Source organism: Salmo trutta, chromosome 9, assembly GCF_901001165.1.
Source record: "Salmo trutta chromosome 9, fSalTru1.1, whole genome shotgun sequence".
In the NCBI taxonomy this organism is placed as follows: Eukaryota; Metazoa; Chordata; class Actinopteri; order Salmoniformes; family Salmonidae; genus Salmo; species Salmo trutta.
The window spans coordinates 15,599,441-15,625,483 of NC_042965.1; the positions used below are offsets into that span (position 1 = coordinate 15,599,441).

At 49.3% G+C, this 26,043-nt stretch overlaps 1 protein-coding gene across 16 annotated transcripts in view; it reads right to left on the bottom strand.

Annotated features, from left to right (window-relative positions):
- Window positions 1-26,043, bottom strand: part of LOC115200028 (nuclear receptor corepressor 2) — a 151,983-nt gene that overhangs the window by 24,559 nt on the left and 101,381 nt on the right. For 8 of the 16 annotated variants that reach the window (XR_003879465.1, XR_003879464.1, XM_029762689.1 and 5 more), the window contains exons 18-45: window positions 22,648-22,790; window positions 21,819-21,957; window positions 20,437-20,851; window positions 15,592-15,715; window positions 13,505-13,754; window positions 12,520-12,567; window positions 12,018-12,185; window positions 11,637-11,773; window positions 11,371-11,521; window positions 11,139-11,246; window positions 10,886-10,989; window positions 9,168-9,318; window positions 7,838-7,981; window positions 7,646-7,723; window positions 7,228-7,472; window positions 6,775-7,129; window positions 6,365-6,604; window positions 5,951-6,202; window positions 5,642-5,785; window positions 5,311-5,538; window positions 4,950-5,127; window positions 4,299-4,774; window positions 2,223-2,362; window positions 1,870-2,048; window positions 1,548-1,670; window positions 1,236-1,378; window positions 1,080-1,133; window positions 154-366 (exon numbers count right to left, since the gene is read on the bottom strand). Coding sequence is in view for 14 of the 16 variants with exons in the window: in XM_029762689.1 (XP_029618549.1) it covers window positions 154-366; window positions 1,080-1,133; window positions 1,236-1,378; window positions 1,548-1,670; window positions 1,870-2,048; window positions 2,223-2,362; window positions 4,299-4,774; window positions 4,950-5,127; window positions 5,311-5,538; window positions 5,642-5,785; window positions 5,951-6,202; window positions 6,365-6,604; window positions 6,775-7,129; window positions 7,228-7,472; window positions 7,646-7,723; window positions 7,838-7,981; window positions 9,168-9,318; window positions 10,886-10,989; window positions 11,139-11,246; window positions 11,371-11,521; window positions 11,637-11,773; window positions 12,018-12,185; window positions 12,520-12,567; window positions 13,505-13,754; window positions 15,592-15,715; window positions 20,437-20,851; window positions 21,819-21,957; window positions 22,648-22,790 (5,130 nt within the window). In the remaining 2 variants the exon portion in view is untranslated. The remainder of the gene's footprint in view (window positions 1-153; window positions 367-1,079; window positions 1,134-1,235; window positions 1,379-1,547; window positions 1,671-1,869; window positions 2,049-2,222; window positions 2,363-4,298; window positions 4,775-4,949; window positions 5,128-5,310; window positions 5,539-5,641; window positions 5,786-5,950; window positions 6,203-6,364; window positions 6,605-6,774; window positions 7,130-7,227; window positions 7,473-7,645; window positions 7,724-7,837; window positions 7,982-9,167; window positions 9,319-10,885; window positions 10,990-11,138; window positions 11,247-11,370; window positions 11,522-11,636; window positions 11,774-12,017; window positions 12,186-12,519; window positions 12,568-13,504; window positions 13,755-15,591; window positions 15,716-20,436; window positions 20,852-21,818; window positions 21,958-22,647; window positions 22,791-26,043) is intronic. The other 8 variants (XM_029762695.1, XM_029762693.1, XM_029762683.1 and 5 more) reach the window with 7 other exon arrangements.

Genomic DNA, 26,043 nt, shown 5'->3' on the forward strand with positions numbered 1-26,043 from the left:
CTAGTCTAGTAAAGCTGAATGAATAATTCACTTGATTTGTTACACATACATTGCTGTTTCATCATGGAAATACTGAGCCCTCGGAACACCAGTACATACAATCCACCCAACAGCAGCTTATGACAGAGGGAGATTTACGAGGTAATATCACACCTTGCAGTGAGTAAGAGTCCTCCGTCCGTCCATCAGCGGGGAGCATAGCGGCAGGCACACTGGCAACCATGGGGTTAATAGCATTGGAGGAGGGAGGGCGCTCCTCGGCCTGGTCATCATAGTTTCCCATCAGGGCCTTTCTGATAATGGCCTCCAGCCCTATGGTGTTACCGGACACCTCGGGAGCCGGGTGGCTGCGTATACTCACAGGTCCTGAGAGGCAGGAAGTGGCAGGGGGAAGTTAGAGAGGGCATTGAGTAGCGGGTGAGAGAGAGAGCGAAAGAGAAACATAGATAGAGGAGATGGTAAAATAGAAGACAAATGGAAAAGGGCCAACATGAGAATGGAGGAGTGAGGGAGAGAAAAGGAAGACGGGGACAAGAGAAAGCAAGAAAAGGGCGTGAGAGAAAGAGAGTGGAACAGCAGAGAGGGGAAGAATAAACCAGTCAGCACATCCTCAGAGAGATGGAGAGAGACATGTTGGTTTGTGCTGACGCAGCTTTCAGTCTGTCAGTGGGCATTATGTAGGTTATGAGCCTCCAGAGGATAGCCACAGGAGAGAGAGGTGATGGACTTTAAATAACATCCAGCATGTAGCTACTGTTCTCTCCAGTCTCCTGTGAGTAGCCTAGCTGATGCACATGCTCCGGAGCCGCAGCCAAAAGCCTAGCTGTGTCAGCTAGGGCCCATCAGGGGAACGTGGCCGTATGTATACCAACTGGAGGAGAACCTCTCTACTGTACCATGCTGATCTACACCACAACAGAGTCACATAACAGAAAATCTGGCTCACATCTACTGTGCATAAATCACAGAAAAACTACTACTCTAAGCACGTTATACCACAACATTGTGGTTGAGAGTAACAATAATCCACCTCTCACCACTAATATCCCACGATCATTTCAAGAAATCCTGTATCTTACCTGCAGTGGTAGAGGCAGGCATGTTGAATATCTCTGTTCCTGGCTGACCAGGATCTGGATGTGGAAACAGTATTTTTAGAGCATAGTCTCTTTGTCTATGACTACAGTATCTACAGTACCAATGCTGTATGCGGTCACTGTGGTGGTGGGACTCACTGAACTCGGCGTCACTGCCGACCACAGTCATCTTCTTGATCATCTCCTGTTTCTTGGACTTGACGATGGCCGAGGTGCTCTCAGTGAGCTTGCTGAAGAAGGCTGGGGGCTGGGAGGTGCTGGGAGGGGAGCGAGAGCCCATGCTGTGGGGAGATGACCACATCTAGTTAGCGTCCGGAGAAATACTGTACTACTGCTTCCTACACTACGGCTATTACCCACCCCCTTTTTTTTTTTACCAAGAGTAGTCCAGAGAATGTGGTAACAATGATTTATTTCTGTGTGAGGAAGGGAGGTAGGGTGAGACCTTACCCCTGCTCGTTGGGGTAGGAGGCCCCTTGCGTCTCTGGTTCAGACATGGCTCCGGCAGGGGACACGGGCTCAATGCCATCTGTAGACATATTGACAGGTGACACCTTGGGCTGAGGAGGGGACCTGGGAACACACACACTCTAATGAGCCACTGTGGTCTGGCTGAGTATACACAGTCATCTAAACAATATTCAATATCAATTCATGTCAGTAATATTTCGGTATCTGCATTTCCACATAGGATTAAACGTAGTACATAACATGCGACACCCATAGGAAGATACAGAGCGGTGCCATATACAGCATAAAATCTGGGCAGTACCTGTCTCGGGCACGATCCCCTCCGGCTCCCTCTGGAGTGTAGCGAGGCCCCTGGGAGGCAGGTGGGGCCTGGGGGGCGCTGGTGGTGCGGGTCAGGTCCAGGACAGAGTTGTTATGGTAGGACTGCTGCATATGGACCTGCTGCTGGGCCTGCTGGGTGTAGTCCTTGGTGATCACCTCCTGTTCCCCACACACATCACAGATACAGGTCAGACACAGCATCTCTCCTTCCGTCCTGTCTGCTTCTCATTCCTACAGACTTTAAGAACTGTACGGGAAATCATCTTTAAGATGGTAAATGAAACAGTGATATAATATAGTAAAATATATTTCTGTAGTTGTGTGGGGGCTTACACTGATGTGCTGGGCCAGGGTGACCACCCTCTGGCTGCCTTTGACCAGGGGGGACTGGGGCTGCTGGCCCGGGGACAGCCTCTCCTCAGAGGGAGGCCGGTACAGACCATGCTGCTCCATGGGCATCATCTTCTGCTGAACTGAGGGGACAGGACAAAACACACACACACACACACACACACACACACACACACACACACACACACACACACACACACACGGCGGTGCCCACAAGCGCGCACACACACACACACACACACATTAAGCAGCACCACCATGTACACACAGAGGGGACAAAGAAGGTGAAAAATCAGTTTCCTGGGTCAGTTTGAAGAGGCAGCTTACAGAAAGTCTATAACTACAGCGTATTAGTATTCCCTGTTTGTAAAGGTGAAAAACTGACGAGTGCTTGTTGTAAAATTATAGAATAAACAAACAAATATATCTATTTATTAAGTCCATTATGTGCACAGCATACGGTGTGCTCGATAAACATTGCATGAGTGACACATTTGCTGTGCATAAGAGCTCAATGGTAGTTTTCCTGCTGCAGAAATCCTCTGTCTCTACAAAGTGTTGTCAGCCAGTGGCGTTGGATGTGTCAAGTTACTTCAGAACACTACGGACTTATTTATATACTGAACTCTCCTCAAAGGAGAGAAGCATAAATCACTGACAAGCTTAGCGGTGACATAAAATGGCAACTCAATACTAGTAAGGTGTTCTTAATGTTTTGTACACTCTGTGTGTGTGATATATATATATATACATACACACACACACACACACACACATAAACACACCTCTCACAGCATGTTATACCACAACACTCATCTGACCTCGACATGCACACACTTTCCCTATAGGCATGTCATAAATATTGATGTGGCACATAGGTTTACAAATGGAAAAACAAGAAAACAATATCGCATTTCTAATGATGGAAAAGCCGCATTAAGCGGTTTGCATGTGGAAAAATCAGAATAAATTACAGTGAGGCGTAATAAGGACATGCAGAGATTTGGGGGTCAGAAGCTGCAGCACCCCCCTCCCCCAGGATCTTTTTATGGGTCTCTCCACCACCCGTTACACCCTCTCCGTGCCCCCCACCTCCACCACCCCCTCCAGAGGAAGATCAACGATGTCTGCAGCCCCGGGGAGGTTGTTTGTCTGTCTGGTGGCTGGTGGGGCTTTATTCTCGTGATGCACCCTGGCAGGCTCGCCTGACCGTTTCCTACTACACTTCACACTGGTTTATATTGAGACCGACTGACACACACGACCTAAGCTTTCTCTTTTGTCATTTAGGTAATCTAGCTAGCAATATCTTCGCCTTATTTCTGGAACATTTTGTGAGGCGAGTATCTGTAAGGGAGGTGTCATTACTAACTATGAATCAAATACTTACAGAATTACTATATCATAAACCTTCTGCTAACATTACATTGATAGATCGATAACAAGGCTACTTTATTTAGATTCTAATATGGAACTCCTGAATACTACAGGTGAACTAAGTGTGCAATATGAGGGGGGGAGGGGTGCCACATGGTAAAGACAGCCACATCCTCAATAAAAAGGAAATTAAAATAAGCAGCAATGAATGTTACGCTGAAATCTTCCAACCACTGAACCATCTATGATCTCTCTCCAAGGAAATAGCAATTGGGTTCTGTATTTGTACCATAATAAATGGTCAACACAGTCATTTAATACAAATATATAGTCATATAATATTCAAAATGAGCTGGTTAATTTGATTTATCCAGCGTGTAAGCTGCTTTCATCTCCTTAATATTCTGTCCAAGTAAGCTATAGTTTAGACTTCTCTTCTTCTCAATGTCAAGATGTGTTAAATAATAATTAGATGGTCACGTTTGGATATATATTTTTTTATAGTTCTCTACGTTACACAAAAAAATAGCATAGCGTAGAAAAGAACACAAAAAAATAAATATGTCAAAAATAATTTGGACTGATTTGATAATGCCCAACCACCACAGCGTGCAATAGGCCACAGACAGACGAGGGGAGGGTCTGGGTGATGAGGGGACCCTGGGATCCAGAGCGTCTTACCATCACTGGCGCTGTTGGCCACGAGCGAGCCCGTCTCTGGCATTCCCGTTTCACAAGAAATTTGACGCATGATAATCGCGTTTATGAAGTTGGCCGCAGTCATGGTGGTCTTACCGAGTGCTCGGAGCTCTTGTTCCTGAACGGACATCGGTTTGTTTTGAGTCTTTTCCCTACTAGGTGTGCCACTTTCTCCGCGGCCAGCAGCGTTATCCGACTGGGGGGGCAGCAGGTGAGGGGGGGGCCGCCCTGAGTGGTGAGAGGCTGCAGAGCCCTGGGGGTAGGGGCTGGGGTAACCCCCTTGGTTAGGGCTGGCCAGCTTGGGGTCAGATTTGCTGGAGGATATAGAGGGCCCATGTTGGTCTTGGGTGTGTTTGGGAAGGCCTCCCCTACTCTTGCCCCCATCCCGGACCATTTCCTTAGAGTCCATGCTTTGTTGGTAGCCGTAGCCTGGGTAGCGATTTGAGCCTGGCATGGACCTGTGAGACAAAAACAAAATCACTAAAAGAGTCAGTAAACATGCAAACCACAGATGAGCCCCCACCACAGTCTGCACATCCTATTTAGAAGAACCATAGAAGGCGGCACGTGCAGTAGGAGATACTTAGCCATTTATCCAACCATGTATGTCATGCATGTCAACAAGCAGGTTACCTTAGCACAGACGGGTTGTTGTGGTCGCTGACAGGCAGACTCTTGCCCCCAGTGTTGTGCAGGACACTGGGCCTCTGCTGGACACTGTCCTGGGTGCGAGGGGACACCGGGGAGTGCTGGTGGCCATAGCCAGAGTGGGAGGAGGGCCTGACACTACCACCTGAGCTGTGCTCTGTGCCTGAGGGAGGGAGGGTACAGATACATTACACACAGCACAGAGCTCATATCATCTCATAGAACAACAGCATAGACATCCAACACAGACCATGTGCAGTAAATGTACTACTATCATGGTAATAACATAATAGTGTAATAATTGAATAGACAGACAGGCAGTGAGTGGGTCTATATCTTTACACACCTGGTCTCCAGATGGGGGCGTGCTCCACGTTGCCGTGAGAGATCCCCTTCTCTCTGTCCCTGTCCCGCTCCCTCTCCCGCTCTCTGTCTCTGTCTCGTCTCTCGCGATCCCTCTCTCTCTCTCTCTCCTGTTCCCTGTCCCTCTCGCGGTCTCTCTCCCGGTCTCTCTCCCGCTCGCGGTCAGCAGAGGACGGTGTGCCGTGCTGCTTGCTCATGTGTTGGGGTCCAACTACACAGCACAGGAGAGACACAAACAAAACACAGATGAGTCCGTCACACAGCATCACATTTAAAACACAGAACGCTGGCTGGTGTAGAGTCCAGTCCAGTACCTGGTGAGATGGGAGAGGAGGTGTATGGCTGGCTAGGGAAGGCTCCAGGAATGTAGGTGATGCGGTCCATGGGGGAGCCGGAAGACCCTGCAGAGGGAGGGACCAGGACAGGTAAGTGTGGCACCTGAGACAGATCGATGATCCCTGGGAACAAGAAGGAAAAACATCACTAGTCAAAACTATAGACTGCGCTACACTACACTGGTCCAGCTAGGCTACTTTTTGTGTGTGTGTGTGTGTGTGTGTGTGTGTGTGTGTGTGTGTGTGTGTGTGTGCGCGCGTTTGCACCATGACCAGAGTGAGGCTCACCGCGCGGGGCAGCAGAGTAGGGCAGTTGGAGGGGCTGGTCCCGTGGCGAGAGCCCCCTCAGCAGGTCTGAGCGCTGGGCAGCCATAGCGGCGGCTGCAGGCCACTGGTGCATCTGCTGGGAGGTGATGTAGTCGTTGAGCAGCGTCTGGCGGTTCTCCAGGGCCGCCGTGTCGGGGAAGCCCCGGATCAGGTAGGGGTAGGGGTGAGGGTAGCCAGGGTTAGGGGCCAGGTGGCGAGGCAGGTAGTAGGCTGCTAAATGAGGAAGACAAAGAGACCATATAAAGCCATCATATAGTCACGTACACCCTCCCCCCAACCACACCCCTCCAACAGACAGAAAGAGCAGGTATTGAAGGAGCTCCTACGTAGAACTGTTCAGTGGACACGAGAACGGTCCAGTCGTGTACTATGTACCTGGGTCGATGGGGATGCCCTGACGCAGGGCAGCAGGGTCAAAGGCCAGGGGGATCTGACCTCGGTACACGTCAGCCCCCAGACCCTGCAGCAGACGCTCGTACGACGCCAGGGACGCCTGTTGTTGGGCCTGTTGTTGGGCCTGCTGCTCGGCAACGCCTGGCAGCGGTGACTTGCCGGAGCTCATCTCCCTAGGAGTGGGTGTGGACTTGCGCTCCTGAGGCTGGTTCTTATTGGAGCCTGGACCACACAGAGAGGAGAGACGGGAGAGAGAAAGATGCTTCACAACACAAACACGGTGGGCTTCACATGAGCTCTTTTCATTTCAACCCAGGGCGAAAAACAATCAATGCATCACCATCAGACAGGTTCTACGACATTGCACAGTCCGGTGTCGGTGTGTGACATACCTTCATGCTGCCGCTGGCCTGATTCTCTGGACAGGGGGGATCCTCTGTGAGAAGGCCCAGTGTAGGGAGCCCTCATGCCACCCTTGTGTTCCTCGTAGCCAACAGGGCTTTGGTGGGCCTTGCCACCTTGGTCGCCCCCCATGGCCAGGGGCGAGGAGCGGGCCATGGAGCTGGCCGTGCTGACCACAGCGCTGGGCCGGCCTTTAGGACCTTCCTCATAGCGGCCCCGCTGCTCAGGCCCCCGCATCTCCAGGTGAGGGGGCATGCCGTAGTGGGAGCGTGGGGAGCTGGCGATGATGGAACGAACGTCATGCCCCTTCCTTAAGCCACCCTGCTCCTGCTTCATAGGAGCGCCCTGAAAAAAGGAAACATTGAATATCTCTACCAATAGGGACTTGTCTTGCTTTTATTTCCCTGACGCACAGTGCATCTACAGTGTGGCGTTCCACTCACCTGTGCTATGATGCCATCTTTGCCAGCCTTGGCCATCATCATGCCTTCGGGCATCTGTCGGAGCTCCTCTCTGGGGATGAGGTGGATGGATCGGCCCCCCTCCTTCACGGTGGGAACCATGCTGTCTCGGCCCTTCATTGGGTCAGCCATCTGGCCAGGCCCTCGGGGCGGGGAGCCCTCTCTCTTCATCTGCTTGGGCTCTCGCCTCATGTAGCCATCCTGGGGTTCCAGGTGACGGGGGATACCTGGGGGGAAGAGGAGGAGGGGTGGAACACAAACACACAGGAGTTCAAATTTGAAGTGAGACTGGAACTTTATTGACAATTAACTTCTCTTGAGCGATTGTACAACTACGCGAGGTGACCGTACCCTGATGCAGTGTATGGAATACAAATAAATAGTGAGTCTATTTGCTTACCCTGTGAAATGGAACCACGGATGTGGTGGGTCGGGTGTGGGCTGTCTCTCTCATGGGGCATGGCTCTACCCATCAGACCTGAAGTATGTGCGGGAGTGAAGAAAGAGTAGCATTTTTTACATCCTTGTAGGACTCTAGTCTATGTAAAGTACATGCTAGAGCTCTTAGAGGGTAGCGGACTCCTCAACTTACCCTCACAGTTGGCTGCAGACAGAGAGTCCCTCATGGGCAGACCCCTGGAGATCCCTCCCTCCATGACATCATAGGGGCGCTTCAGCCCCAAGATCTCCCCAGGCTGGCCCCGGCCGTCTTCTTTAGGGTTCTGAGAGGGTAGGCCTGAGGAGAACACACCACAAACAACCGTCAACACAGGGCATTGAGAGGTGGCTTTAACTCTTCAAGACTAAAGGCGATGCCTCTGTTCCTGTTGTTACAGTATATACACTACCCTTCAAAAGTTTGGGGCCACTTAGAAATGTCCTTGTTTTTAAAAAAGCACATTTTTGGTCCATTAAAATAACATCAAATTGATCAGAAATACAGTGTAGACATTGTTAATGTTGTAATTGACTATTGTAGCTGGAAACGGCAGATTTTTTATGGAATATCTACATAGGCATACAGAGGCCCATTATCAGCAACCATCACTCCTGTGTTCCAATGACACGTTGTGTTAGCTAATCCAAGTTTATCATTTTAAAAGGCTAATTGATCATTAGAAAACCCTTTTGCAATTATGTTAGCGCAGCTGAAAACTGTTGTGCTAATTAAAGAAGCAATAAAACTGGCCTTCTTTAGACTAGTTGAGTATTTGGAGCATCAGCATTTGTGGGTTCGATCACAGGCTCAAAATGGCCAGAAACAAAGATCTTTCTTCTGAAACTCGTCAGTCTATTCTTGTTCTGAGAAAGGAAGACTATTCCATGCGAGAAATTGGCAAGAAACTTAAGATCTCGTACAATGCTGTGTACTACTCCCTTCACAGACAGCGCAAACTGTCTCTGACCAGAATAGAAAGAGGAGTGGGAGGCCCCAGTGCAAAACTGAGCAAGAGAACAAGTACATCAGTGTGTCTAGTTTGAGAAACAGACACCTCACAAGTCCTGAACTGGCAGCTTCATAAAATAGTATCTGCAAAACACCAAACTTATTGCTTCTTTAATCAGAACAACCGTTTTCAGCTGTGCTAACATAATTGCAAAAGGGTTTTCTAATGATCAATTAGCCTGATCAACATGGATTAGCTAACACAACGTGCCATTGGAACGCAGGAGTGATGGTTGCTGATAATTGGCCTCTGTATGCCTATGTAGATATTCCATTACAAATCAGCCGTTTCCAGCTACAATAGTTATTTACAACATTAACAATGTCTACACTGTATTTCTGATCAATTTGATGTTATTTTAATGGACAAAAGATGTGCTTTTCTTTCAAAAACAAGGACATTAAGTGACCACAAACTGTTGAACGGTAGTGTAAGTGTAGTAGCATGGTGTTTCTAGAAGGTTAGAGAACTGACGGTCATAGGTGAGGATGTGTCCACTGATGCCCTCATAGACCACGTGTCCTTTGGACAGGGCCTCGTCCCGCTCCCTCTCTGCCCTGCTGGGATTGTCTTCCGTGATCAGACGGGTTATGGTCCCCTTGTACAGAACGTCAGCCGGGGTGCCCTGTGGAGGGAGGGACAAACGCAGAGGAACACAACAGCCAATCACCCCACAAGATACAGCAGATGTCAGTTTAACCCTTTCATTGCTCGTTGTTGTAAGATGCATATTTGTTCTGAATGTTCTTTTTTGTTATTGTGACAGCTCTGATGATTAAGATCATACGGAGCGTTTATCGTGCACTGATGCCAATCTGACAATTGTGTGGCAATTGTTAAGCGCGTGGATGTCACGTTACGATTCAACAACGGCAGAGCTTTATGTCCCGACCGCTGCTGCAACAGAGCCCACACGCTAAACAAATTGAATTGCTCACTACTATACCAGCGGCAGCGTAGTCACATAAGAACACAATGTGTCTCAGACAATAATCCCCACACACACTCTGCAGTGCTAACAACCAGGTGACAGAATGGCAGCAGCGGGTTTGGTCCGGGCTATTGAGTCATGTCTCTGGCACACTTTCAGTGCGAGTCAGATTTACGTCATGGCTAGTGAGGGTTTACGTAAGCCTGCTGGGAGGCTGAGAGAGAGAGAGAGAGAGCGCACGGGGCTGCCCCCCCCAAAAAAACGTATTTCGTGAACTAACACTTTTTCTCTCCCACCCGTACTAGCTCTGACTTTGCTGATGGCTCCTTTATTGAGGGACATACTATAACTGTGATATGTGGGTGTCCCTCCTAGCTGCCTTAAAATAAATGCACTAACTGTACGTCGCTCTGCTAAATGACTAAAATGTACATGTCAAATTATATTCGAGGGGGGGTAGGGGGATAGTGACGTCAGGGGCCAGACCACAAGTGTAGGGTGGGGGGGGGGGGGGGGTTGGGCTCGTCTCACAGGATCGAGTGGCCTTGACAGACACAAGCACCCTTCCTTCCTATCTCCCGTATCTACCCTCAGCATCCAATGTCATCAAGGGAGATGCGAGGGACCTACGCACCCAATGCCGCAAACCTTATCTGCACACACACACACACAGACACACACACACACACACACACACACACATACACCTCATTGACAGATAGGCTTTCACTCTGCCTAGCAGTCAGCTAGACAAACAAAGAAGCCGCCGTGTGACTTCCCCACCCACTCTGATTATATACGACCTCTCACCTATCCCTCAGTTATCTATCTGGGCACATATAATCTCATCCCATTTCCAGGCCAGTTGGCTGAGGGAGTTATTACATCAGGCTGAAGACCGTGCGTATCAGTGACGGGGCTTAGCGAGTGGAGAGAGTAAACAGATAAATCAAGTAGGGAACAGACGTGGTACAGTGTGTACCTGTTGCTAGGGCGACAGGGAGCAGTCAGATCCACGGTTATGTCACACCAGTCAGGATCAGCAGGGAGATCCTGCCTGCCTGTTGCCACAGCCTTTACCCAGCCTAACTTCCAGCCTGGGCTCATGACCACTCAACACGCCTGTGTCGTTGTCCTCGTTTCATTTGGAGACGTACAATAAACAGTCCGGTGAGAATTTTAGGCCAAAGCTGTTAGTCATGATAATAAGTACGGCCCGGTTAGCAGAAGCACAGCGTTGAGGTCGGTGTGTTGCTCTTACCTGGGTGATGGAGCCTCCTCGGTAGGAGATGGGGGAGTCCTGGTGAACTCTGGTCCCTGGGATGCCCTTTGTGATGCTGCCCCCCTGCACCGCTGGCATGGACCCTGTAAATTCAACACATCCAGGAGAACAAAGTCAGGGCTTTACACTGGCATGGAGGTCTGTTTATGCACCAATAACAGAGCAGAGAATCCGTATGAGCAGAGAACAGAACCAACAGAGGGGTGTGTAGTGTATCTAGCTGTGAACTCACCACGTCCAGCGTTGCCGTCGTGGGGCGCCCCCTGCGTGGACAGGTTCTCTGCCTGGGAGGACGAGCACCGCGGGGACAGCTGCTCCTGCTTCACCACAGGGTAGGGACCTGGTGTGTGCGAGTCAGAGGGGGACAGTGTGAGATAAGAGCAGAGAGGAGAGTGTGTCAGTGCAGAAAGCCCAGGACACCCAAACGGAGAATTGAAGGTTAGGACAAGAAGAGGGCAACTCACCAGCAAACCAAGGCTGGGAATGCTGCACCCACTCCAGACACTTGGACTCACCCACTTTCCTCTGATCCATCCAGGACAAACCCATCTGTGCAGGGGGCATCTTCCCATGGTCCATCCCGTGAGCCGGGCTATGCAGCTGCACTGGGGTTCCCTGCGAACCACACAGCAACAACAGTGAGCATAGTGCATGGCAACACTCCAGTCACTTTCCCCATAACTTCTAAATGGGTGCTACGGTTCTCTGGAGAAACGTTAGTGTACTGTACCTGTGTGATAGACCCCCCTGGCTTGTTGGAGGAGATGAGAGGGGGTGGCTCTGGCATGTGGAGGGGGCGCACCGCTGCCATCCTGATGCCATCCTGCTGCAGACCAGGGGGTCCAGAGAGGCCAACCTGCTGGAAAGCTGAGATCACAGACAGATACTTTTATATGGATACAGGATTGGATAGGAAATAACAGTTAAAGGGGATTGGCAAAGGATAGCGCAAAGCAAGGGGGCATAACAGTGAAATGGGAGCTGGCACCTGAACTACAGGGGATGAGGGCCTGATGATGCTGCCCTGAGGACAACAAATTCAACAAACATTTCCCAACAAAGTACGGTATGGGAGCCCTTGTGGTTAGAGAGGGCTTGTAGTGGGACTCACAGGAGTTATAGTGGAGCAGGTGTTGATCGTGGTTGAGCTTGGCCATGTCTCGAGGGGACATTGGGTAGGGGGACATGACAGGCCGGCCCAGGGTAGTGGCCCTCAGGTCCTCTGGCCCCACCGCCTGCTTCTTAGGGTCTCCGTGAGGAGAGAAGGCCCGGGACTTATCTGTAAGACGGGACACACAAACACACACTCAGCAACTAGCCAATCCTGGCCCTTACCAACACTTTCTGGAAGCCGAGAGCCATCCCTTGGCCAGCACTAGCTTGTTATGCTCCACCTTATCATCATCATAGCAAGGAGCGCAGCCAGCCACACAGCAACGCTGCTCCACACAGCCATCCCTTGTGTTTAGAGTACAAACACACTGCCAAACCCATTGCTAGTGTTTAGTGTACACACACACAGTCAAACCCCGCTAAGGAAGTGAATTTAGCTAGGCGTGTGTTGGCCGAAGGGGTATGAGTTAGGGATAGAGCAGGGCGGGGTGTGAACCTACGTAATCCGTGAAGTAGAGTCTGCAGCCACCTCTCGTTTCCTTCCAGCTCTGCAGGGACACAGACATACTGCAGCTGATCACATACCCGGTACTCACATCATCACACTCATACATACACTCACACATGTCCATGTGACTCGAATCCTTACACACACATAGGCTACCTCCTCAGTTTACTGTATTGCGACTCACACAGAACCACTGGGCTGTTTTTTCTCCAGGGTTCATAACAACAGGAGATCCTCCGGTAGTTACATAGGCCCTGGTCCCGGGTTACCTCGGCTTCTTTAAGGGCCCCAGATGGAAACTCTTCAGTTCATCTTGTGTCAACATCTTCTAAATAAGACTAGGTCTAGCAAATAACATGGAGCACAGCTCTCAAAGGATATCCAAGACTGAACTCAACAACCCGACACAGATCCCGCTGCGCGGGGATACCAAAGATCAATACCAGCACTACACCAAACAGTGTAGAACTGACATAATTCCCCTCAAATCAGCACGTAGCCTAATGATCTAGAGCCAAGGGAGTTGGGTTTAGACTGAGCAGAAGGATGAGAGGAGATGAAAAGAGAGAGAGAAAGAGAGAAGAGAGAGAGAAGAGAAGAGAGAGAGAAGAGAGAGAGAGAGAAGAGAGAGAGAAGAGAGAGAGAAGAGAGAGAGAAAAGAGAGAGAAGAGAGAGAAGAGAGAGAAGAGAGAGAAGAGAGAGAAGAGAGAGAAGAGAGAGGAGAGAGAGGAGAGAGAGGAGAGAAGAGAGAAGAGAGAGAGAGAGAGAGAGAGAAAAGAGAGGAGAGAGAAAAGAGAGAGAGAGAGAAAAGAGAGAAGAGAGAGAGAGGAGAGAGAAGAGAGATAGAAGAGAGAGAAGAGAGAGAGAGGAGAGGAGAGAGAAGAGAGATAGAAGAGAGAGAGAGAAGAGAGAGAGAAAAGAGAGAGAAGAGAGAGAGAGGAGAGAGAGAGGAGAGATAGGAGAGCTGGTGTTCGTACCGTCCTTGTCGCTGGTGGAGGGGCTGCGTGGGCGGACGCGGGGGCTGCTGATGTTGTGGGGGTCTCTGTCTCCCTGCGCTGGGTAAGGGTGCTGTTTGCTGGGCTGACCTGCATGCTGCTGCAGTTTGGCCTCCTGGGAGGACTCTCCGTGGGCCATGGTGATCTGCTGCTGGTAGAGAGCCAGGGCATGGGGGGGCAGCACGGCCTTACCAACCCCACCCCGCGGGCCACCCTCCGGGATCTGGGGCATCTACATAAACAGTAGAGAGAGGCATGGTGATTAGCTGATACACATACAAACACTAACCTTACACACATCCAATGACCCTGTTCCTCTTATTGTTTTCCTTAATGTCTGGCATCTTGTTCCTCCTCTGGGTCAATCTATCCCATCTGCTCCAGATGGCCTGCTTATCTAATACAAATATGTCTTTATCATTTTACCCGCCATGTTGTTATCTGTGGAAGCAGCAGTATTGTCATTACAGGAGGGCTGGCCTTAATACTACTGACGGGTAGAATGACCAGGCAGGACTTATCTAAGCATTTATATGTGACTGTATACCAGGCAGGACTTATCTAAGCATTTATATGTGACTGTATACCAGGCTGGAGTCATTAAAACTCGTTTTTCAACCACTCTTCAAATTTCTTGTTCACAAACTATAGTTTTGGCAAGTCAGTTAGGACATCTACTTTGTGCATGACAAGTCATTTTTCCAACAATTGTTTACAGACAGATTATTTCACTTATAATTCACTGTATCACAATTCCAGTGGGTCAGAAGTTTACATACACTAAGTTGACTGTGCCTTTAAACAGCTTGGAAACCACGCAGCCGTCATACCGCTCAGGAAGGAGACGCGTTCTGTCTCCTAGAGATGAACGTACTTTGGTGCGAAAAGTGCAAATCAATCCCAGAACAACAGCAAAGGACCTCATGAAGACGCTGGAGGAAACAGGTACAAAAGTATCTATATCCACAGTAAAACGAGTCCTATATCGACATAACCTGAAAGGCCGCTCAGCAAGGAAGAAGCCACTGCTCCAAAACTGCCATAAAAAAAGCCAGACTACGGTTTGCAACTGCACATGGGGACAAAGGTCATACTTTTTGGAGAAATGTCCTCTGGTCTGATGAAACAAAAATAGAACCGTTTGACCATAATGACCATCGTTATGTTTGGAGGAAAAAGGGGGAGGCTTGCAAGCCGAAGAACACCATCCCAACCGTCAAGCACGGCTGCATCATGTTATGGGGGTGCTTTGTTGCAGGAGGGACTGGTGCACTTCACAAAATAGATGGCATCATGAGGGAGAAAAATGATGTGGATATATTGAAGCAACATCAAGACATCAGTCAGGAAGTTAAAGCTTGGTCGCAAATGGGTCTTCCAAATGGACAATGACCCCAAGCATACTTCCAAAGCTGTGACAAAATGGCTTAAGGACAACAAAGTCAAGGTATTGGAGCGGCCATCACAAAGCCCTGACCTCAATCCTATAGACAATTTGTGGGCAAAACATAAAAAGCATGTGCAAGCGAGGAGGCCTACAAACCTGACTCAGTTACACCAGCTCTGTCAGGAGGAATGGGCCAAAATTCCCCCAACTTATTTTGGGAAGCTTGTGGAAGGCTACCCGAAACATTTGACCCAAGTGAAACAATTTAAAGGCAATGCTACCAAATACTAATTGAGTGTATGTAAACTTCTGACCCACTGGGAATGTGATGAAAGAAATAAAAGCTGACATAAATCATTCTCTCTACTATTATTCTGACATTTCACATTCTTAAAAAAAAGTGGTGATCCTAACTGACCTAAGACAGGGAATTTTTACAGGAATTAAATGTCAGGAATTGCTAAAAACTGAGTTTAAATGTATTTGGCTAAGGTGTATGTAAACTTCCGACTTCAACTGTATATGTGACTGTATACCAGACTGGACTTATAAATCCTTAGATAAGTGACTGTATACCAGGCTGGCTCTCATATGCTCTCCAAGGATGGAGAAGACTAAGATACAGGTTGCAGAGCCTGGCGACAGTGTGTAAAGAGACGAGGGGTCAAGTGGTAAGACTCACAATAGGGGGGATGGCCGCAGCCCTCTGTTTGAGCTGCTTCAGGTCCATGGGCTTCTGCAGGGGGGAGGAGATGACCCCATCATGAGCATAGTTTAGAAGGCTGGGACGGTTTGGGGACGTCATCCTGGAGAGAAAAATAAAAAGGGAGGGAATGAAGAGGAAGGAACGAGAGGGGGAGCAAAGGGGAGGAGGGAGGAAAGAGAGGGAGAAAGACAGCAGAGCGCGAGAGAGAGAATGCGAGAGAGAGAATGCGAGAGAGAGAATGCGAGAGAGAGAATGAGAGAGAGAGAGAATGAGAGAGAGAGAGAATGAGAGAGAGAGAATGAGAGCGAGAGAATGAGAGCGAGAGAATGAGAGCGAGAGAATGAGAGCGAGAGAATGAGAGAGAGAGAGAATGAGAGAGCGAGAGAATGAGAGAGAGAGAATGCGAGAGAGAGAATGAGAGAGAGAGAGAATGAGAGAGCGAGAATGAGAGAGAGAGAATGAGAGAGAGAGAATGAGAGAGAGAGAATGAGAGCGAGAGAATGAGAGCGCGAGCCAGAGCCCGCGCGAGAGAGATCGAGCGCCAGAGCCCGCGCGAGCGAGATCGAGAGCCAGAGCCCGCGCGAGAGAGATCGAGAGAAAAAGAATGAGGGAGGTAACTAGAACACAATTTCTCATTCAGTAGCCTGCCAATGGATGGACCACACATTCCTTAATATGGCCATAGCCGGGCTTCTCTTATTTACTTTTCCCATAAACACGGATTGACCCTGAGCAGAACCTCGCACTATGAAAACACAAAGAGAGCAGAGGGTCTGACTGCTTTTCCATCCCACAAGCCCAACCACCCATCCCCTACTCGCAGATACACACACAGATACTCCGGAACACACACATGAACACCCACTCACACACACAATGAGAGAAACTGGGGCGCACACACACACACTCCCTCCCATTGTTTGCTTTGGCACAGAGGGCAACGTTCCCCTAGGCTCTGCCAATACATGCAGTCTGCTGTCATGGAAAAAACTGAACAAATACTCTGCAAACACTGCAGGACGAATCCCCACTTCTGTCAGCCCACATCTTTGACACACACACACACACACGCACTGTGTCTGAAGGCACGCACACACCAACATTTTAGAACTTGGACCATAAACCGAAAATTATCAACACCAACCCAACCGGCCATTTAGAGGACATTTTACTGATAATGATAATAAGTTGCCTAAAAAAATCTGTTAATATAGGTGATTGCTAACAGGACAATTGAGCTACAGCATTCAAAGCAGTAGTAGTAGTTTTAAGGGTAATACACTGAACAAAAATATAAACGCAACATGCAAAGTGTTGTTCCCATTTTTCATGAGCTGAAATAAAAGATGACAGAAATGCTACACATGCACAAAAAGCTTACTTCTCTCAAATGTTGTGCACAAATTTGTTCACATCCCTGTTAGTGAGCATTTGTCCTTTGCCAAGATAATCCATCTACCCGACAGATGTGGCATATCAAGAAGCTGATTAAATTGCATGATCATTACACAGGTGAACCTTGTGCTGGGGACAAAATGGCACTCTAAAATGTGCAGTTTTGTCACACAACGCCACAGATGTTTCAAGTTTTGAGAGAGTGTGCAATTGGCATGTTGACTGCAGTAATGTCAACCAGAGCTGTTTCCAGAGAATTTAATGTTGTGAAACAAAGCTGAAAATGTTCCAGTTCTTCCATGGCCTGCAAACTCACCAGACATGTCACCCATTAAGCATGTTTGTGATGCTCTGGATCGACGTGTACGACAGCATATTCCAGTTCCCGCCAAAATCCAGCAACTTTCCACAGCCATTGAAGAGGAGTGGGACAACATTTCACAGGCCACAATCAACAGCCTGATGAATACGTGAAGGAGATGTGTGAGGCAAATGGTGGTCACACCAGACATTGACTGGTTTTCTGATCCAAACCCTTACCTTGTTTTTAAGGTATCTGTGACCAGCAGATGCATATCTGTATTCCCAGTCTTGTGAAAATCCATCGATCAGGGTCTAATAAACAAAATTACTATCACCCCGTAGCACTCACTTCTGTCATCATGAACTGCTTTGAGAGACTAGTCAAGGCTCATATCACCTCTACCTTACCTGACACCCTAGACCCACTTCAATTTGCTTACCGCCCCAATAGACCCACAGACGACGCAATCGCAATCGCACTGCCCTAACCCATCTGGACAAGATGAATACCTATGTAAGAATGCTGTTAATTGACTATAGCTCAGCATTCAACACCATAGTACCCTCCAAGCTCATCATTAAGATCGAGGCCCTGGGTCTGAGCCCCGCCCTGTGCAACTGGGTCCTGGACTTACTGACGGGCCGCCCCCCAGGTGGTGAAGGTAGGAAACAACACCTCTACTTCGCCCCACAAGGATGCGTGCTCAGCCCCTTCCTGTACTCCCTGTTCACCCATGACTACGTGGCCACGCACAACTCCAACTCAATCATCAAGCTTGCAGATGACAACAGTTGTAGGCCTGATTACCAACAATGAGAAGACAGCCTACCAGGAGGAGGTGAGGGACCTGGGAGTGTGGTGCCAGGAAAATAACCTCTCACTCAACGTCAACAAAAGGGGATGATTGTGCACGTCAGGAAACAGCAGAGGGAGCACCCCCCCTTAAAGGTCCTCGGTGTACACATCACTGACAAACTGAAATGGTCCACCCACACATACAGTGTGGTGAAAAAGGTGCAACAGCGCCTCATCAACCTCAGGAGGCTGAAGAAATTTGGCTTGGCACCTAAAACTTTTACATGATGCACCATCGAGAGCATCCTGTGGGGCTGTGTCACCGCCTGGTACGGCAACTGCACGGCCCGCAACCGTAGGGCTCTCCTGAGGGTGGTGCGGTCTGCCCAACGCATCACCGCGGGCAAGGTACCTGCCCTCCAGGACACCTACAGCACCCGATGTCACAGGAAGGCCAAAAAGATCATCAAGGACAACAACCACCCGAGCAACTGCCTGTTCACCCTGCTATCATCCAGAAGGCGAGGTCAGTACAGGTGCATCAAAGCTGGGACCGAGAGACTGAAAAACAGCTTTGATCTCAAGGACATCATACTGTTAAATAACCATTACTAGCACATTCGAGGCTGCTGCCTTATATACATAGACTTGAAATCACTGGCCACTTTAATAGTGTTAACATATTTTGCATTACTCATCTCATATGTATATACTGTATTCTATGCCGCTCTGACATTGCTCGTCCAAAATATGTATATATTGTTAATTCCATTCCTTTACTTTAGAATGTGTGTATTGTTAGATATTACTGCATTGTTGGAGCTAGAAACACAAGCATTTTGCTACACCCGCAATAACTTCTGCTAAACACGTCTATGTGACAAATAAAATTATTTGATTTAATGAATTTATTTCTATTGACTGATTTCCTTAAATGAACTGCAACTCAGTGAAATCTTTGAAATTGTTGCATGGTGCGTTTATATTTTTGTTCAGTACATAAAAAAGTAACTGTGGCGCACTTCGTTAAAAACTTTGCGTTCTATTTATCGTTATAGATCAGTTTATTTAGCAGGACAGGGAATTCTGTCCATATCACCTAGCTCTAGTACATATGCACACACCCACAAAGGCCTTAGGAGTTTATGGTTGATGATAGTTGTAGAGTATTGCCACAAATTGCCTGCAACTCCTTCACCCAGCCCTAAGACCCCACCTGCAACCCCCTCCACCCAGCCCCGAGCCCTTCACCTGCAACCCCTCCACCCAGCCCCGGGCCCCTCACCTGCAACCCCTCCACCCAGCCCCGAACCCCTCACCTGCAACCCCTCCACCCAGCCCCTCACCTGCAACCCCTCCACCCAGCCCCGAAACCCTCACCTGCAACCCCTCCACCCAGCCCCTCACCTGCAACCCCTCCACCCAGCCCCGGGGCCTCTCACCTGCAACCCCTCCACCCAGCCCCGATCCCCCACCTGCAACCCCTCCACCCAGCCCCGATCCCCCACCTGCAACCCCTCCACCCATCCCTGAGCCCCCACCTTCAACCCCCTCCACCCAGCCCCTCACCTGCAACCCCTCCACCCAGCCCCGGGCCCCTCACCTGCAACCCCTCCACCCAGCCCCTCACCTGCAACCCCTCCACCCAGCCCCGATCCCCCACCTGCAACCCCTCCACCCATCCCTGAGCCCCCACCTTCAACCCCCTCCACCCAACCCTGAGCCCCCACCTTCAACCCCCTCCACCCAACCCTGAGCCCCCACCTTCAACCCCCTCCACCCAGCCCTGAGCCCTCCACCTGCAACCCCTACAACCAGCCCCAAGCCCCCACCTGCAACCCCTACAACCAGCCCCAAGCCCCCACCTGCAACCCCTCCACCCAGCCCCGAGCCCCACCTGCAACCCGTCCACCCAGCTCCGCGCCCCCACCTGGAACCCCCCCACCCAGCCCTGCGCCCCCACCTGGAACCCCCTCCACCCAGCCCCGAGTCCCCACCTATAACCCCTCCACCCAGCCCTAAGCTCCCACCTGCAACCCCTCCACCCAGCCCTAAAGACCCACTTGCAACCCCTCCACCCAGCTTTAAGCCCCCACCTGCAACCCCTCCACCCAGCCCTAAAGACCCACTTGCAACCCTTCCACCCAGCCCTAAAGACCCACTTGCAACCCCTCCACCCAGCCCTAAAGACCCACTTGCAACCCTTCCACCCAGCCCTAAAGACCCACTTGCAACCCCTCCACCCAGCCCTAAAGACCCACTTGCAACCCCTCCACCCAGCCCTAAAGACCCACTTGCAACCCTTCAACCCAGCCCTAAGCCCCTACCTGTTCTTCTCGGTGTTCTCCGACTCCTCCACCTCGTCAGCGCTGCAGGTGGCGCTAGAGTCACTGTCTGCATGGGAGCCCGTCTTGGGCTCGTGGTCCCTCTTGGAGCTCTTGGAGGAGCTCTTGCTCTCCTCTGCCTCTGCAGTGGGGGGCTTTCTGTCGCTGTCTGTGGATTCACTGGGCAGCTCCTTGCTACCCTCCCCTGCTTCAGTCTTCACCTCCTGCTTGATGGCCTTGTCCCCATCTCCTGGGGGCTTTTCATCTCCTCCCTGGACCATGTGGGAGCCTGAGGCCTCCTTGTCCCCAGGTTTGGAGCCAGCCTTGGCCCTACCGCCAGCCTCCTCTTTAGCCTTGCTGTCCTCAGAGGAACGCGGAGAGGGCAGGCTCTCTGTGTCCGAGCTGTTGTTAGCCCCACCTGGTACAGGAGAGAGAGGAGAGTGAGCACGTGAGAGACAAAGGGTATACCAGATATATTATTTGGGCTGCCTGGCTACAGTAAATCATGTTATATCCTCTTTCCCTCTATCTCCACCTCTCTTGTGCCCCTTCTTTCTCTGAAACCAGATTTATAAAGTGCCACTTTTACACCTAATCAGGTTTCACTGTACAATGAGGGAGAACTCAAAACCCAATTGTGATGAAGGAAATCCCCTGGGGCTTCCCAGCTCTATTATGGTAACAGACTATTGGTGATTGTGTACCAACAAACTACTACTGTACATTATTCCCAGGGTCTGATAACGTTCTCCATGGTTACTAGAATGACGAGACATAACAGTAAACAGTCTTGTGAATTTGGTCTAAAATGAGTTGACGGTCCATTATCAACAGGGTATTTAAATGAGTTGACCAGAAATATGAGCAATCAGCCAGGGTCCAAAAGAAAATCCTAGAATTTACAAAAAAAACTCAGATTTTGCTAGGTAGATGACCGCTTCTGTAAATGTTTGCTACAGAGTAAACAACTACTTCAATAATTGATCTAATGTCTTAGCTATATGTTTCTCATTCCCATACGCCCACGTGGTCACTCTGTCTTTCTATTCTCACATCCAACTCCATGTTCAACACAGACATTCTTGTGATGCTGTTAAAAGTCCATATTGCAACTTCATTGATTCTCCCTTCAGCACTCCAGAGATTTCTAAATCAAGAAACACTGCCATCACCACAAAGATATTACCTTCAAATTGATTGAAAATGGTTTCATAAACTAGTCTTAAAGTGTACATGGCTGCTTTCTGATCAGTCCATGTGAATGAGTGATTGCGAGTTTGAGTATTGTGACAGTGCTTATAAACTGTTGGTATATTGACAATGGGGTCCCTGTGCTCTCTGACATTGATTATTGTAGTGTGTGTGTGTGTGTGTGTTGTTCCTACCTTCTCCATCCTCGGGAGCTTCCTCCTCGTTGCCGCTGGCCCCGGAACCCTCCATCTCCTCTTCCTCAGCAGCAGACGGGGCGCTGGCCTCTTCACTTTGTAGAGCTTTGCCTTTACGCCGCGCCTTACGCTCTCTCTCCTGGGTGAAAACCAACACACACTAAATATCGCAGGCTGGGAACAACACACTGATAACCACGAGGTAAATGTGCCTACTGCTGTCTGGCACTTAGAGAAATGGCCGGCTTGGTTGGTGCATTACTTAGCTCAGACTATAGGTTCTCTTTCAAGTTGATCATTTAACTTAGGGATGAGCAACTCTGATGGGGGTGGGGGGGCCACAAACAAAAATCAGAACGGGGGCTGCAGTTGCTCGCGGGTCTGCACCCCCCCAAACACACACTATGAGCAAAACATTTTAGTGGCCCCCCTCTTGACAGTGGAGATCTAAAAATATATATGATTTAGAGTTCATTTTGTGCAATTCTGAATGCTTAACTACGAGTCCTTTCCCAATAATTTGACCATGATAACAAGTCTAGATAGCTGGCCGCTAAACTAACTTAGCAATCTAAAATAATTTAGCTGACATGGGCTAATTGACTGACTATCAGTGACTGACATAAGATAAAAACCGCTGATGCACAACCACATTTCTAAATTGTACTTGGTGTATTTTACTATTCTAACTCACAGAATCACCCCGACTGAGTTCCCCAAAAATAAAATAAAAATGTAATTGTATTTTTTGGAGGGAATTAACCCGAGGGCCTTCAAAATGTTGCCATTCCCTGATTTACGTGTTTTAGCATGAAAGACAAGACATTACCGATTTCATTTTATGCTGCTGCAGAATCTCATCCAGTTTCTGCCTTTTCTTGTAGTTGAAGTAGAAGTTCTTGCACTGTGACACAGTTTTGGAGCCCACCATCTTGGCGATGGCCGACCAATTCCTACCATACTGGAGAAGACCTGGAATTAACATGGACGGGGATTAGACCACAGCACAGGCAGAACACCCAAGACTTTCGTTACATAGAATAATCATTTACATCCAATTAATAACTACATGAAGAATGCCCATCTGTCAATAAACATCTGTCCGTTCAATCCAACATGAACAGACAGACACCACTTCTACTACTCAGCAGTGTGGCTCAGTGCAATGTGCTGTTCTTAGCTGAACCTGTCCTGTCAAATCTAACTAATGACATCACTAATTGTCACCACGGCTGGGGTCATGCTCTGTCACATTATGTGAAACTTTGAAGTCACCCAGTTCTAGGAAAGACTGGTCCTTTACCCAGTCAACCACATGATAGCATCTTACACAAGAGTCTGGAAGCCCTGCTGGGCCCAGAGCTGCCTGGGATAGATCAACCTGTCATGGGACACACCACTCCTGCTGCTGGTGTGTGTGTGTGCGCGTGTGATACACAGACAGAGAGAGACAGAGAGAGAGACTGAGCAAGAAAAAGAGAGAGAGAAAGAGTGTGTTCGAGTTGACTGCATCTGTGATGCATTGTGGGTCGATTGTGACTGACTGATAAATATTAATAAAGTAGTTATTTATGATGCAAGGTGATTTGTAGATTAGTCAGTCGGCAGTCTCCTGCAATGGAAGCTCCAATGTTGAACAAGCCCAATGTGTGTGTTTCAGTGTTTCTCCAGAGTCTCCAGTAAGCTAAGGTCAGCTCATTAACAGCAGACACTGTAAGGAGCTTACACCGCCCACTCCTTTCCTGTGCCAGCCTGACAGCTTCTGGCATGAGGACAGACTCACGGGCCAGGTTGCGCTCCGTTATCAGTGAACATGGACCCAACAACCTCCTGGGACGACAATGGACATGGGTTTATAGGTTCCAAGATATTGCCTCTAAACGGATGCAGTGGGACAACAATCTGACAACAACCACACGATAAGACGAGCCTTTAGAAAACACCAGCCTGCAGCTCATATCCATATTTAACTAAAGTTTACTACAGATTAGATATAGCATCTAAACCACAAGTGTATCAAATACAGATTACAATACCCTCCAGGAATATGAGGAACAATAACACTTCATGGAATAGAAAGTAGAAAGAGGTGAGAGCATGTTACCACAAAGTTACTGCTTCCATGAGATTACCCATATACACGCAAGCACGGCCTCAGTCCAAGTCTTGCCTGTCATATTCCCTCTCAGGGCCTTTGTGCATGGACAATCCGGCAAGTGTTAAAAAATAAACTGGGTATTTCATTTGAAATATTCATTACAGGCATGGAAGGCAAAGCAGGAGAGATGCGAGAGAGAGAAAGGGACAGAGCCGCTCGGCCGGGCTTGTTCCGAGAGAGGGGAACACGTGATTAACATCTATTAAGCTTTTACAGCCTTCTCCTTTTACAGCCCAGAGCATACAAGTCCAGCCAGACACCCTGCTACGTGTCACACCACACACACACAGACACTTTGCTCTACCTAGTGAACCTGAAGCAATGACACTGCAATTCATTCACTGAAAGTCAAGGGTCACTTTGTTACGACTCCATCTCACAGATCCGGTCCATTCAGTTTAACCAGAGCACAGGAACAATCCAAGCAGCTCTAGATCCATTAGCCTCAGGTCCCCGGCTGGTGGACAACACATAAGAGGAAGCAGTATCCCAATAATGAAGCTGCTGCTCAAATACATCAGGTGGCAAACTCCCTCAACCAATCATGACCATCCATTTCCATAAGCTCCTCCCGCCTACGGCCCAATCAACACCTAGCTGGGCCGGGGAGTGAGTGTCCCCATTCTCACGTGCCTGTCACTCCAGCCGTCCCTTGTGTCCCTGGTCTGTATCACGCTATCGGCCGTCTGATCTCCGCGAAGGCAGGCAGGCAGGCAGGCAGACAGACAGGGTGGGAGGCAGGCTGGAGCTTCCTGGTGATTCCACTCCGGAGGGGCAGAGAAAGAAAACAGCTAGGTTCCAGCTCCGCCTCCACACCCCTCCTCCTGCTGGCCTGAAACTGGAGCCGGTGTCAGGTTGACATACTCCGCTCGTCGCCTCTCCCTCGCTTTTTCGTGGATCGCCCTTTGTCCCCCCCACACGCTCTTTCTCTGTCAGGGCTAGTCCATTGCTCTCAGCCGTGTCTTTCCCCAATGGCTGCCGTCTGGGAGGACTTTCCGAGGAAAGTGGGACTGTGGGGTGGTGCTACGTGCTCAGCCTCTCTCTCTCCTCATCTGATCTCTCCTCTATCTCTCCCCGTTTACCCCTCTCACCCTCCCCCCTCCCACTCACTCGGCTAGCAGGCAGAGCTGCACACACAGACATCCACATAAACACACAAATGCATGCACTGGTACACATTCACTCAGCCTCTCTCTCCCTCACTAACACATACACACAGCTAGTCCGAGGGTAAACAGAGAAGAGAGAAAGGCAGTGTGCGAGAGAGAGCAGGGGAGTTGAGCTAGGACAATGGAGGAGAGAGAGAGAGAGAGAGTTGATGTTGATACCATGAGAAAGCATAAAGGGTTTCACATTTTTACTGACTGACCTGCTTTTCATCTTGAATGTGACCCCTCTCCAGTCTAGAACAACACCGAGAGAGCAGAAATAAATTTAAAAAAAGACGCTTCTTCCACAGCTACTGCCAATTAGGGCCTTTGCCATCTCCTCCCATCTCAGCATACACTGACTGGGAGCCCAGAGGAGAGGAGAAAGAGGGAGAGAGAGAGAGAAAGAGAAAAAGAAGGAAGGAGAGTGAAAAAGAAAGAGAAGAGAGAGAGAAGAGAGAAAGAAAGATGGAAAAACGAGAGAGTGAAAGAGTGAAAGAATGAGATGGAGAGAGGGATGAGAATCCTGTAGACTGATCCAGCCCAGAGCACAGCAGAACACATCAGAGAGAGCAGAACAGAGCAGAGAGCCAGCTCTACCTGCTGCTCCTTTAAATGGACCTGTACAGTACTGTACACTACAGCAGGCGGTGGGAGGGAGGGAGGGAGAGACGATTACCCAGCTGCCTGGCTGCCTCACTGTGCCCAAGCAAAGCCCGCCAGATTAGAGCACTTACATAAACGCTAGCCAAGGAGCACACACACACACACACAGGTCTTATCGCTCAGCACTCCTGTTCCCCATAAGCCTACCTTAACTACACACACACACACACACCCCACACAAGCACACAGGGATACAGAGAAGAAAGACACGAGACAGAGGCTTTCAAAAGCTCTGCCATCCCTTGTTAAAGAT